This window comes from Pituophis catenifer, unplaced genomic scaffold, assembly GCF_029215685.1.
Source record: "Pituophis catenifer annectens isolate HBS135680 unplaced genomic scaffold, rPitCat1.0.hap2 SCAF_1, whole genome shotgun sequence".
Classification (NCBI taxonomy): Eukaryota; Metazoa; Chordata; class Lepidosauria; order Squamata; family Colubridae; genus Pituophis; species Pituophis catenifer.
The window spans coordinates 246,793,749-246,807,055 of record NW_027256881.1 but is presented as its reverse complement, the minus strand read 5'-3'; the positions used below and the strand labels follow the sequence as shown (position 1 = coordinate 246,807,055).

Sequence of the window (13,307 nt, the reverse complement as noted above, 5' to 3'; positions counted from 1 at the left end):
AGCAGTTGGCATAAGCTTAAATGGACTCCGGGGGATGGTAGAGAACAAGAAGACCTGGAGGACCGTTGTCCATGGAGTAGAGTTGGGTCGGACACAACTTCGCGACTAACAACAACAACAAATATGTCAAACAACCAGATCTTATGCCATTAAGGGCTTTATTAATAATAACCAGCACCTTGAATTTTAACCAACAATTAGCATATCCATAATTGCCTGCACCACTGAACTCTGGATCAGTATTCTGGATAGTTTTTGAATAGTCTTCAGCAGCAGCCCCATGTAGAACACATAACAATAGTTCATTCATGAGGTGACTTAGGGCTCAGGTGTCCATCCGAAGGTCTCCTTGATCCAAGAACAGGCCCAGCTGGTGCACTAGACAAATCTGAGAGTCCATGGTCATCCCCCTCACTAATTTCAAATGGGAAATGTTTCTCCTTATTGGAGGCAATTCAGGTTTTTGAAGGCTATTTTTGATGTCTCTCAGAAAGTTCCTAGTGCTGCCCTTTGCTTGGAAATAGAATCTATTTCAGAAGAAATGCAAGTCTGGTTAAGAAAGAGCACTTATTGGCTTAAACTGACATTCTGTTATGAAGGCTAATCTCCCCGATTCTTCTAGATAATATACTCAATTTGGAAGGAGACCTTAGAGGCAAACTACACAACCGTGGATCTATCTATTTTAGCTTTGTAACCTTTGGGTTTTAAAAGAGAATTGCTAATGGATATTGATTTACAGAGAGAGAATGCTAAGGGCTGTTTTTGCTTTGAGAAGGGAAATCTATGAAAAGCTTTCACCTGAGTAAGTATATATAACCCTGATATTGCAAAACATCATAAGAGACCTTAGCTCTTGTTAATGCTCTACTTTCAGTCTTACTGGAATGAATATAATTGATGTATCCCTTTGTAGAGAAGTTTTGCCTTGTCATTCAGTCACCATTATATAACTCCAAGTAAGGCTCCAGGTGGGTTACATATATGTTGTAACATGTTCTCTGTTCAGCTTTTAATGATGTCATTTTTAAAGTTGCCAATTTAATCTCATTTTTAAATTATTTTATAATTTCTCCCTGGGAGTTGTTCATTGTTATCATAAATTTGCCAAGTGTTACAAATTGATTGTGAGCTGGATGATGTATTCCTTGGTAGTTTTTGTGTTCTGGGCATGTCGATATATTGATTTTATATAAAATGTAAAGCTTAAATTCAGAAATATTTTAGAATGGGTCTATATACTTTAAAAATAGTTACATTAACTAGTTTTGAACAATATGCCTTTGAATTAAAAGGGGAAATGTTCAGTAACATGGGCCAAATTATACGTGTGAACCAGTGGTGAAATGTAAAATTTGTTACATTTTATGGTTCTGTGGGCATGGCTTGGGGGAGGGGGGGTAGTGTGACTGAATGGGTGTGGCCAACTTTTTTTTTTCACTTTTAAAACCATTTTTTCTACAACCTCTTCGGCCAAAGAGGTTGTAAAAAAAAAGCTTTTAAAAGCCTCTGACAATCCCAGCTGAGCTGCGCAATCATCAGAGGCTTTTTTTTTTTAACTTTTGAAAGCATTTTTTCGGCCGAAGAGGTTGTAGAAAAAATGCCTTTAATTTTTTTTTAAAAAAGCCTCTGGTGATTGCGCGGCTCAGCTGGGCATTGTGGGGGGGCAGCGGCAGGGATTTTTGCTACCAGTTCTCCAAACCACCCGCCGCCATCGCTACTGGATCAGGCAATCCAGTCTAAACCGGGAGCATTTCACCCCTAGTGTGAACCAGCTACCCTCTAAAGCACAGATGGATAATTAATTTTCCCAAGGGGCCACATGAGAAATTGAGACTGTGTGGATGGCCAAAGCAATAAGGCTATGAAGGTACATAGGCTTGCATACACACAAATACATATTTTTTTTTTAAAAAAAAAAGTCACTTTCAAAACAAAAGCAATCCCCGCAGGCTAGACAGGGACAGTCAAAGGGCCGGATGTGGCCTGGAAGCTGTAAAATGCCCAGGTCTATTCTAAAGCTTTTATGTCTCTCTTCTGGATCTCTTGGAAGCATCAAGTTGACCACTGCTGGTCATTTATTCATGCATTTAATTAGAGAGTGGCGCTCCAGCTCCTTCCAATTTTTTCTTTATGCATTTTTTTCTTTTGTTTCTTTCCTCTGGCCAATTAAGCATATCCTTAAGACACTTCACATGATGAGTTGGCAGCCAATTTAAAAAAAGCGTGTATGGGCCAAGTCTTAAAACGAAAAGGAAGATTAATGGTCGCTGACAGAGATTGTGGACTCTCATTACATTCATGCAAGACTGCCTTGAACATTATTATAGGAATCATGAATGAGATGATGATCACTGGTTGATTACAGTTCCTTCCTTGATGAGTGATTTCCTAGCCATTCCTTTCCTTGGCATTGTGGAAGGTCAGGCCAGGCTGCTAGGCTAGAATCACTTCTTCATAGTAATTCATGTAATAATTATGCTGTAAATACAGGTTTTGCAGAGTTTTTTATAATAACTAGCTTTCTGAGCACAATGCTAGGTCACAAGGGGAAATGATGTAGTGTAATGATGAGAAAGGCATGGAAGAGGAGAATGTACAAGCTGCTTTCTCTTCCTTTCCATCCCTTTAATGTTAGTTAAGTCAATGTTCTTGAACATCTCCAGAAAGATCCAAAGGAAGCATTGGTTATTGCTGTGACAACAAGGACCATTTTCAATTTGGAGAAAGAGCATGAAATCTTCTTGACAAAGGGCAAAGAGGAATATGTGAAACATCAGCAAGCAAATGAGAACAGTCCTTTGGAGCAGGGAACAGCTTTCCCTTTCATTCAGGTAAAAAAAATTTAGGGGGATGGATTTCCTTTAGCAAGTTATTTGTATTGTGCGCACATTTTAAGTTTTACAGAGTGCTCATGTACTAAATTAAATCAAAGAGTAAATGCAGATGGGACATTTATAATAGCAATCACAGGGAGTTTTTCATCGGCAAAGATTCTGGCTTGACTGGAACTTTTATATCCATATATATAAAGATAATCAAGTCTTTGACCAGTGTTCAGTTTTTCCCTCTTTTGCCCAATAATTGTATCTCCATTTTTTCTAAGAAATAAGAATTTCAATTGTTAATTACCCGGGTGTTCTTTTTATGAAGAAGTTACAGAAGGCTTATGGGCATTTTGTAATAATTGTGTATTATTTATAAACAAAAAGGGTGTCCACAAAGTATGATTTTAAAAAACCGTCAAAATGGTAACTTGCTCATTTTTTTATGTGGGTTGACATGTAGCACATAACAATAGATGGGGAGCTTCGATCTCACAATTGTGGCTGCAGTCGTGACATTTTTGACCACGTTCTGCAAACACTCCTGCATATATCCATCATCTATTTCTGTTCAAGGTTTTTCCCATCTTCAGAATTCACTCCAGATCATTAATGTGGACATACTGCATTGAATGCTTGAACTTTCAAACAATTGCAACTACATTTAAAATATCATTTTTGCAAAGTGTATTCAAATATGGCCACTAAAGGCTGGCTTTCAGAGAAATTTGTAGTAATGCATGTGCCAAAGGTGCTTTTTCAAAAGGCAACTGAGCTTTCTTTTGTTTTTGTCCTTGAAGACGTTTTGCTTCTCATCCAAGAAGCTTCTTCAATTCATGAAGAAGCTTCTTGGATGAGAAGCGAAACGTCTTCAAGGAAAAACAAAGAAAGTCCAGTTGCCTTTTGAAAAAGCACCTTTGGGACAACCATGACCTGTATGACTGAGAATCTCCATAGACCTATAGTAATGCATCTCTGCCTGCTCCTTTCAGGCAGTGCAGTTTGTGAACAAGAAACTTCTTGAAAGAAACCCAGAAGAAAAGGGCCTCTTTGATGTCATTGTTCTATCCAATAACAGCCCAGAGAGTGGTGTGCGAATAATCAACAGCGTGAAACAATATGGTAGGTTGCTTTTTGAGTTGGTCTCCCAAAGATGGATAAGTCAGTTGAATCAGTTATTTTCTTTTAGTGTCACAGGACTGTTGTTGAGAAAAATAGGAGGAGGGGTGCTATGTATGTGTCTTGAGCTGCTATGGTATATAAATCTAATGTAGATCTAAATATAGATCTAATAAACATAATTTTATAACTTTAATATCATCATATGTGGGAAAACACTGAGCTTGAGAAATATTCTTCTGCCAACTCCATTTTTTTATCGGTTATCCACAGCCAAACAGCCCTTCTCTTCTTTCCTCATAAAGTTTCAAATGTGATCTTGCTCCATTTCAATCTCCATTAAGAGATTGGCTGTGGAGGAGCCAACTAACCACTTCATAGTTTTAATAGTTGGATTGCAAGAATGAAATTTCATGATACATCTTCTTGCTGCTTCAACCTCTATTTGTATCCCTCCTTATTTGTTCCTGGATTTTAAGGTTTGGAAATCTCCAAGTTTTGCTTTGTCAGTGATGAAGATTCTACTCAATATTTGAAAACCCACAATGTGAAACTTTTTCTCTCAGCTGACCCAAAAGATGTGTGCAATGCGCTTCAGAGAGGTTTGTCCTTCTTTTCTGTTCCTTCCCTTTTTATCTGAAATATTTACTTTTCTTATATTTTGTTGCCATCTCCCTGGTTATGTCCTGAGATGAATATGCCTCCTCCATTATAGCCTATCACAAATTCTGCAAGAATTCTTCACGCTCTTCCAAGATCAAACCAACAAGGAACAATATCTCTTCTGTGTTGGCTTTTCAACTTTGACATTCTGTCAATTACTTATATCAGGTTATTTGTAGCATAAACAGAAAGTAGTGTTAGATGCATTAAGTCCCAGTTGGTGTCACTGTTTAGCAGTGCAGGTTTTTCTGAAGTTGGTTCCCTATCAGGGAAGTAAGTCTACTTTTCATTAAAAAGGAATAGGTATTTTCTGTCATGCTCTTCAGGTATTTCAGTAGAACTGTTAGAAGCACATTGAGGAACAATGATCTAGTGCATTCTTCTCTAACTTGGTGTCCTATTTGACCTGCAACCCCCCAGAATTTCCAACCAGTTGAGAATTCTGAAAAATGGACGCCTTGTAGAAGGGGAGGAGATAGATTTTGCTGCCAAGGAAGGCTTTCCTGTCTCTCTTCACCTACTCCATGGTGCCCGTTAAAAAGAACTTTGATGACAAGAAAAGTTGTCAGTTCTAACCTCAGAAACATATGATGATTTGATGGCTTCTCCTGACGGGTCTATGCAGCCATAAAGCATTTTTAACCATTTCTGTTTCATGCAAATGCATAATCCACATCATCTTTAGGAAATCAGGAATGACAAGGAATGCCTTGTTAAATTGGGACCAGAGCCAAGATGTCTCTTCTGAACAAGCAACATAACAAGTCTATTTGTCATACAGGAGTCTCAGCAGCCCTCATCTTTCAGCAGGAGATACAGGCTCCTAGAACCCAATTACGAGTTGTCTTTGATGGTGATGCTGTACTCTTTTCGGATGAGACTGATCGTGTCTTTCATGAGAAAGGTCTTGAGGAAGCAGTAGAATATGAGAAAATTATGGAAACTGTACCCATGGGAGAGGTAAGATTGCTACATTTCTAATAGATACCCATATCTTCTCTCTTTATTTCTTTTTGAGATAGACCAGTGATGGTTAATCTTTTTGGTGCTGAGTGCCGAAAGCGCATGTACGCACGAATGCATGCATGTGCGCGTGCCCAACCCCCAAAATACAAGGTGAGCGCCCCCACGCATGCATCCTGCCACTGTGCATGCATGCATGTCCCCTGTGCGTGTCCCTGCTCCCCCCACTCCCGCACATATATCCCGGGGCCCCCCGTGCTGTGTTTTGGCTTCCAGGTTGGTGCAGGAGGCTTTCCAGGCCCAAAATGGGGCATGGGGGGACGTGCATGCATAAACCACCAAAATGTAATGTGAGTGCCCTGCGCATTTGCCCCGCCCCCGCACATGCATGCACATCCCCTCATGCACCCTGCCCTCGCGCATGTGCAGAAGAGACACGAAGACCAGCTGGGCGGCGGGAGGCACATGCGGTGGAGCTGGGCTGGGGCGATGGCTGGCGTGCCAGGCGACATGGTCTGCGTGCCACTTCGGGCACACGTGCCATAGGTTTGCCATCACAGAGATAGACAATGTTTTCAAGGTTCACTATGAGGATTTGACCTTAGCATCTTCTAGGTGTAAAAAATGTGTTCTGTCACTGAGCCTGAACCCAAGCATTTTCCCACTGTTGTTACTGATCTCCTTAATGGCTAGCTCACTCCAGTTTTCCCTTGTCTTCCCATCAGCTTGCCCACCCCCTGGTCTTTCCAGTGTCTTCCTGCCTCTGCTACTAATCTTCAAGTCAATTCATTCCTTCCATCTTCAACTGTATGTTCTACAACAATTGTAGAACTGGTATTTTTCATTCAATTTAGCAAAGAATGACGAAGGATGAGCTATAATCCCTTGATAATTTTATAGAAATAAAATTATCTTATCTTATCTTATCTTATAAAGTTAAAAAAGAATTCACAGCTGGTTAATCCAAAGTGAGCTGTCTGCATAATACCTCTGCTTTACCTTCATATTCAGTTCAAAGGCTAACTGATGAGATTTGCTTTAGTGCATTGATTTATGTCGACAAAGCAGCCCCTTTATATGTTTGTTACAAAATGCATTAATGATTATGAAAATATTACTGAATTGAGATATGAAAATACAATATAAAGTTCTTCCATGTGGCCTAATGGATGGATTTAGATTCACTACTTTACTGAATTGCCTTCATGGCCAACCCTTATTGTTAATAGACTAAAGTAAGATCCCCATGTTGATCATATTATTCATTATAAATTAAAATTTTAATAGAGCTTAATTGTCCTTCTCTGAGTATAATAAGTGGGTTTTTATTTCTGCTTGGCATCTGTCTGTAAAATAATACAGTACCATTCTTTCTGCTTCCTGCCATCTTTTCCAGGGCCCCCTGAAAGCCTTTGCTTTGCATCTTGGGAAGATGCGTAAAAAGTTTGGTCAAGTGGACTCTCCCATCCGCATCTATTTGGTGACTGCCCGGAGTGGCCGTGATATGGGCACCCGGGCGATCAAAACCCTTCGGGAATGGGGACTGCCGACTGATGAAGCCTTCTTCATGGCTGGAGCTCCAAAAGGTCCTATTCTCTCCAAGATCCAACCCCACATCTTTTTTGATGATAATTTTCACAATATCCAAGGCGCTCAAGATGTTGGCATTCCTTCTGCATTGGTTCCTTATGGTTGCCAGAAGGGATCATAGGATCACAGTGTTCTGTCAGTTAACAATACCAATATTTCGAAGGAAAGGGATGCAAACAAACTTTTAAATGTACAGCGAGAGCAATGTTTAGAATAAATTACATTTATAGAAAATAGGAGAAGTGACTTTACCTGATCAGGGTATTCTTTCTCAGGGGGAAATCAATGCTTAACATGTAGCGAATTGGTTCCTTTCTTTGCCTGTACAATCTTTTTTTCCATTGATGACATTTGGAGATTCTGTGTTATTACAACAAAAGGTCATTCCAAACAAAACATTCTGGACTTCTCTATTGTTTGGGAACATAGCGAAAAGCTATTTGCATGGGACAGACTTTGCTTTCCAAGTGGAATTACTATAACCATAAGAATTCCATTCAAGCATCTCCGTGAAAAATTAACTATTCTTGCTAACAGCTTAAATTCTCATGTGGTTGCTCCTGGTGACACCAATTTGCTACAGGTCTTATAAAGAATCGTCTTTTCTCATCCAACTTACACTGTTTTAATTGGATTATCTGCCCCTTTTTCTGGATTCTGTAGTCTTCCAGCTCCCTTCTTTCTATCAGTTTCCAGGCTGAGCTACTTTGATTATGGCAGCAAACTACTGGTTTGGCAGAAAAACTGGACTATTTAAATCTTGGCTTGGGGTTAGTTTATCAGAAACCAACACCAACACCCATCTGCAACTCCCTAAAGAACCCTCCCCAACCCCTAGAGATCCATGTCCATCACGTTAGTGACATAATTTTATTCTGTGATCCTTGGCCACCGTTTTCCATAACCCAAAGTAACAGCCACTTCAGCCTTTTAGCAACACCTTGGAAATAATTTCACATGATGCCTTTGAAAATTACCTGCTATTCACATGCAGGGAAGAATTTTAAAAAGTTGAGAGTGAAATTCTGAAGTGCATTTTTTAAAAACCTCAAACTTAAAGACAAATTTGAACTTATTTTAAAATGATTACTTTCTTTAGGTAATTACTCCTTTAAAGATATTAGAACACGGAGCATAAATAATTTAAATAGTCCTAAGTGTCAACATCTTGCCTAATCTTGAAGAAAACTAAGCAGGATGAGGCTTATACATAAATCACTTGGCATGATTTGATAATGACTGCAGCTTTTTCCTGGTTCCATTTCATCTTTGTAGTTTCTCCTACATTTTTACATTTATTTTTATTGTCAAGCCTACTAAAGTGAATAAAATCACTACCGAAACAGTCAGTAAATGAATGGGATGGTAACTCTTCTGCTCTTCTGTAATTAAAAAGCAAACTCTGACTGTGTCCATGATACAACATCTGTGACCATTCCCGTAACAGGAGACCCTGGCAAGAGTAATGCCATCTCTTGAATAGATACTGCAATGGACTGCACATGGGACTGCCTTTCAAGACCTTTGAAGAATCCTGGTGGCACAGTGGTTAGAATGCAGTATTGCAGACTAACTCTGCCCACAGCCAGGAGTTTTGATCCCAGTGCGGCTCAAGGTTGACTCAACCTTCCATCCTTCTGAGGTCGGTAAAATGAGATACCAGATTGTTGGAGCAATATGCTGCCATTGTAAACTGTCCAGAGAGTGCTGTAAAGCATTATGAGGCAGTATATAAGTCAAAATGCCAATGCTATTGCTATTACTCAGAAACAAGCATTCGTGAAAAGTGCAGCAGCCTACTTCCTGATAGCCATTCCAACCATGGAATTCTGATTTTCTAAATGCTGTATTGGCCTCCAGTGGACCTTGGAGTCAAATGTAAAAAGCTCTTCTCTAGCGCTCTCTCTCATAATAATCCTATACATCTGCTGTATGTAGGCAAGCTGCTTAATTCGAAGGGTTAAATATTGTGAATTTGAGTAAATGCTGCCAAATTTCTTTATTAAATAGTTCATGCTAAATATCTGATGTGAAAAATGTATTTTCTGCCACTTGCTTTGCAAGAACTTGCTTAGGTTTTAACATGCGATGGTTGTGCAATTGCAATGTACATATATCTAGTTTAAAATAGCTATCAGTGAATCAACACTTCTACACTAAAATTATTTCATTGACAACGTGGAACATTTTTTTATCGATATATATATACACTGATATTGTTATGAACTCTTTATAAGAGAATACTTTAGTATATCTTTAATCTACTAAAACTAGCGCTTGCCAAAAAATATGTGTTGGAACGATGCTTATTACAAGCAAAATAATTACTACAAGCCGAAACATCAGAAGCTATAAGAATGAGGACATTCATTGCATTTGCTGAAAAGTAGCTAGGTATATTCTGTTTAGGTATATTCTTTATAAGATATACAATAATGGCGTATTTTATTCTATTAAAAAAATCATTTTTACAGAAATTAGAAATAGTTTCTAGTGTAGAGATTTTCAGACTTTAGAAACTTAAGGTCCACTTAGTTTCTCAAAAAACTAAGCCCTACCATGATAGGAGCCCAGGAATTTAATTTTTTATTTTGTGAAAAAGTTATTAATGTATTGACAGGAAATCTGCAATTATATTTATCATATATTGCTATTTCAAGAATGAGGTTTCAGTTGTTTCACAATAAACAAACAAATGTACTAGTCCATTTATGGACAACCACTGAACTAGATAATTGATAGACCGATCAATTTGCTATCCAAAATTGTCCATCAGAAGACATCATACAGCTCTTTAGCACAATGATTATTTGAAATATAATTAAATAACATTCCAATTGTTAGTTTGCTCATCTGTGGGGGTGAGATAAGGGGCACTGTTTTCAAAAGGATTATATGTCCATTTTAAATGCTGTAATCACGGGCTTCTTCTGGAATTAGCATTTAACTAGCTGAAAGGACAACCCAAGAGTCAGGATTAAGAAGAAAGCCAAAATGAGATCCAGGAAAATCAGTGGTACAATAATATGCCACCGCTGAAGGACACAGCCTTAACTAGTAGGAATCCATTCTGCCAGGAAAATCCTGTGAATAGTCTGGATTAACAAATATATTCTAGAACTAACCTTTTTGCCATCACGTGCCAGGAAAGGGGAGTCATACACACACGTGCCCACACCCATAATTCTATGTGCCCTGCCCCTACACATGTGCACATGACCGCCCCCCATCGCTCCTGGCACGCGATGGCCCGGTAGGCCCATTTTTCTTTCTCACCTGGCTCCAGGGCCTCTCTAGGAGTCTGGGAAGGGTGAAAACAGCCTCCCCCCCCCGGAGGTCCTCTGGAGGATGAAAATGGTCCGTTTGACAACTTCCAGTCCCACCGAAGCTGAGCTCGCGTGCCCACTGATATGGTTATGCATACCACCTATGGCACGCGTGCCATAGGTTTGCCATCACGGCTTTAGAAACTGGAAATGCCGTATTTAAAAGCTGCCACCTGCAATTTTATGATTCACCATTCAAAGCAACTACGGTATGTAACGCTCCTGCCACTGCTACCATTGTACAATTTAGTGAGATGTATGTTCCAGTCGCTTGGAAGTTGTAATAACTATGATGCAAAAATTATCTCCTATTTAATCTGCAGGCTGCAACCTATAAAATATGTTTGGCACATGTGTGCCAAAATAAGTGCCTATGTGACATTAGACATAGCCAGCAATTGGACACAGAACTCAAATTTGGAGTAAAAGTACAACTCTTCCTGGATTGCGTAGCATATTAGGGGAAAAATGTATGTTAGTTAAGAATCATAACATCTTTCCAGGGGTGTCAAACTGGCAGCCCGCAGCGATCAACTCCCTTAAGTGAAAATTGCTAGATAAGAATGTCAGCTAAAAAATCTTTCTTCACATCAGTGAGTCTCATATATACAGAGAAGAGTGTTTTAACTCATGTTAGCAATTAAAAACTAAGAAGTAATCAAATAGTGGAACAGTAATTTGCTCAAAAAGTCTTTGCGGTATACTATATACCCATTCCACAATTATCATTTCAGGTAGAGCTTATGTGTCACAGAAATCAGCATAACCTTGACTATATCTTAAAATATAATTTAGAATCATCACTTTCTTAATTTACAATGAACACTTCTTCTTTATTATAGATGTAACATATGCACATGGATTGTACTCATGAAACGATTTCATTTTTTCTCCCATCAATGTTCAGCAGCCTTAGTCTGGATCTTGAAAAACTCTATTGCAGAAGTTAGGTGCACTCCATAGCAGCATGAAATTAACTTTTTAATTAAGGAAATTGTACTCCCTAGGATTTCCTGACAGTGCTAATGGCGGGCTCAAACGTCTATGCAAATGGAAATTAAACAAGGTAGAAATGCTGGGCAGAAGTTAAGATCTTGCAGGCAAAAGGACTCAGTACTGAAGTTCTTCAGCAGCATGATGGGTAAAGGGAAGCACTCACTCACAGAACTCAGGTGACCTGTCACCCTGAGCAAGCAAGATTGCTTAAGTGCAAAGGCAGAAGGAATAAACAGTCATGTGCATCAAACAAAGATTGATCAGCACGTAGGCTGATGAATGACCAAGCAAAAAGTGGTGGAACATATCAGGGGAAAGGGAAAAGTTTGGGTTTTCTTTTTTCTTTTTCTATTGGTTCAGCAGAAATTTTGAGCTTGCTTAATTTTATCATGGAAGGAGATAACTTGATGGTAAGGAACATTCTTAATCCCATCTGCCTAAAAACCAGCCAGTGACAATATTAGGTTCCTTACACCTGCAACCTTTTCTGTTCATGCGACATGGTAAAACAAAGATTAATGGAACACTTTGCTGAGTTGCGTAATACATTCTATTCAAAAGCTGTTTTATGGCACGATATAAAGAGGTGGTTCATACAAAATGCTAAAACAATGGCTTAGGCACAAAGCCAGCCGCATGACTGTGGGCCAGTTGCCATCTTTAAGTCCAAGGAAGAAGATAGTGGCAAATTACTTCCAAAAAATATTTCCAGAAAACTGCATGGACTTCTCCATGTAGTTGCCAGGTGACAAGAATGACTCAAAAGCACCAAAACAACAACCAAGAGCTAGTTCATACCACATGCTAAGTCAATGGCGGGCCTTCAATATCATGATGATATTGAACAATGCAATCAAACCTCATTTTCACCTAGTCCAGTGATTCCAGACAATGAAAGCTAATTTCAAATGTGCATAATCAATCATATTTTTTTCCAAAAACATAGGGCATCATATGAATTTCTATTTTTTTTACCCTCAAAACACTCTGTGGAATAGAGTGAGCAGAAAATATTGCTCAGTTTAAAGCTACCCTGCGGAGATTATGACTTCATGAAGACTTAAATCTAGATCTCCCAAAACTTGCTGCAGTATACCTTACACTTGCCTTCCCCAACTGAATGCCCTCCAGATATACACTTCTTAATTGCCAGCCAGAATGGCTATTGGCTGTGCTTTACATACATATTAGTCCATTGACACAAATCAAGTTAGTAAGGATTATTGTACTACAAATATCATATTTGATGAAGCGTCGTTCCATGGTACAGAATATGCTTTGTCTGCAAAGAGCTTTATGGGCAAGAGATGATTGATTTTGCTAGATGGGTGTTATGGGAGTAATAATCCAACACATCTCAAAGGCGCCGTGTTGCATTTGTAATGCTGGCTTCCTTGGTAGATCTTCAAAATGTTTTGCAAAATGATATCCCAGATTCACATCACAGTATTATTTACTAAGATGTTCTCCTCATGAACTGAGAATTCTAAAACATGGTTTATGGCTTTGTGTGTTCAGTGAAACTAGTCAATTGTAGCTTGTTCAACACCATATTAAATCTTTATTAAAATCTTTATATTTTAATCATATTAAAATCTTTATTTTTCCACAATTATTCCTGTTCAAAAACAAGCAGTTTCATGGCAGCTAGAGCTGACCCCAAAAAATCTCTTGACAACTGGTCAGGGAACAGAGTATAATTTGGTTTATGAAGAAATCCTAGTTTTTGGCTAAATTTCATTTTAAGTCAGCTGCCTAACCAGGCCAGGAAATTAACCAAACATAAGCAGCAGCTAACAGTTCCCAAGCCCAAATAGAAATCCAT

General features: G+C 38.8%; 1 protein-coding gene across 1 annotated transcript; it reads left to right on the top strand.

Moving 5' to 3' along the window:
• The first annotated feature begins 1,864 nt into the window (after window positions 1–1,864).
• Window positions 1,865–7,398, top strand: LOC139310833 (cytosolic 5'-nucleotidase 1A-like). The gene is made up of 6 exons (XM_070935068.1): window positions 1,865–1,870; window positions 2,667–2,834; window positions 3,818–3,947; window positions 4,424–4,546; window positions 5,389–5,567; window positions 6,967–7,398. The coding sequence occupies exons 1-6, from the start codon at window positions 1,865–1,867 to the stop codon at window positions 7,279–7,281; spliced, it is 921 nt and encodes a 306-aa protein (XP_070791169.1). The 3' UTR covers window positions 7,282–7,398.
• The last annotated feature ends 5,909 nt before the right edge of the window (window positions 7,399–13,307 follow it).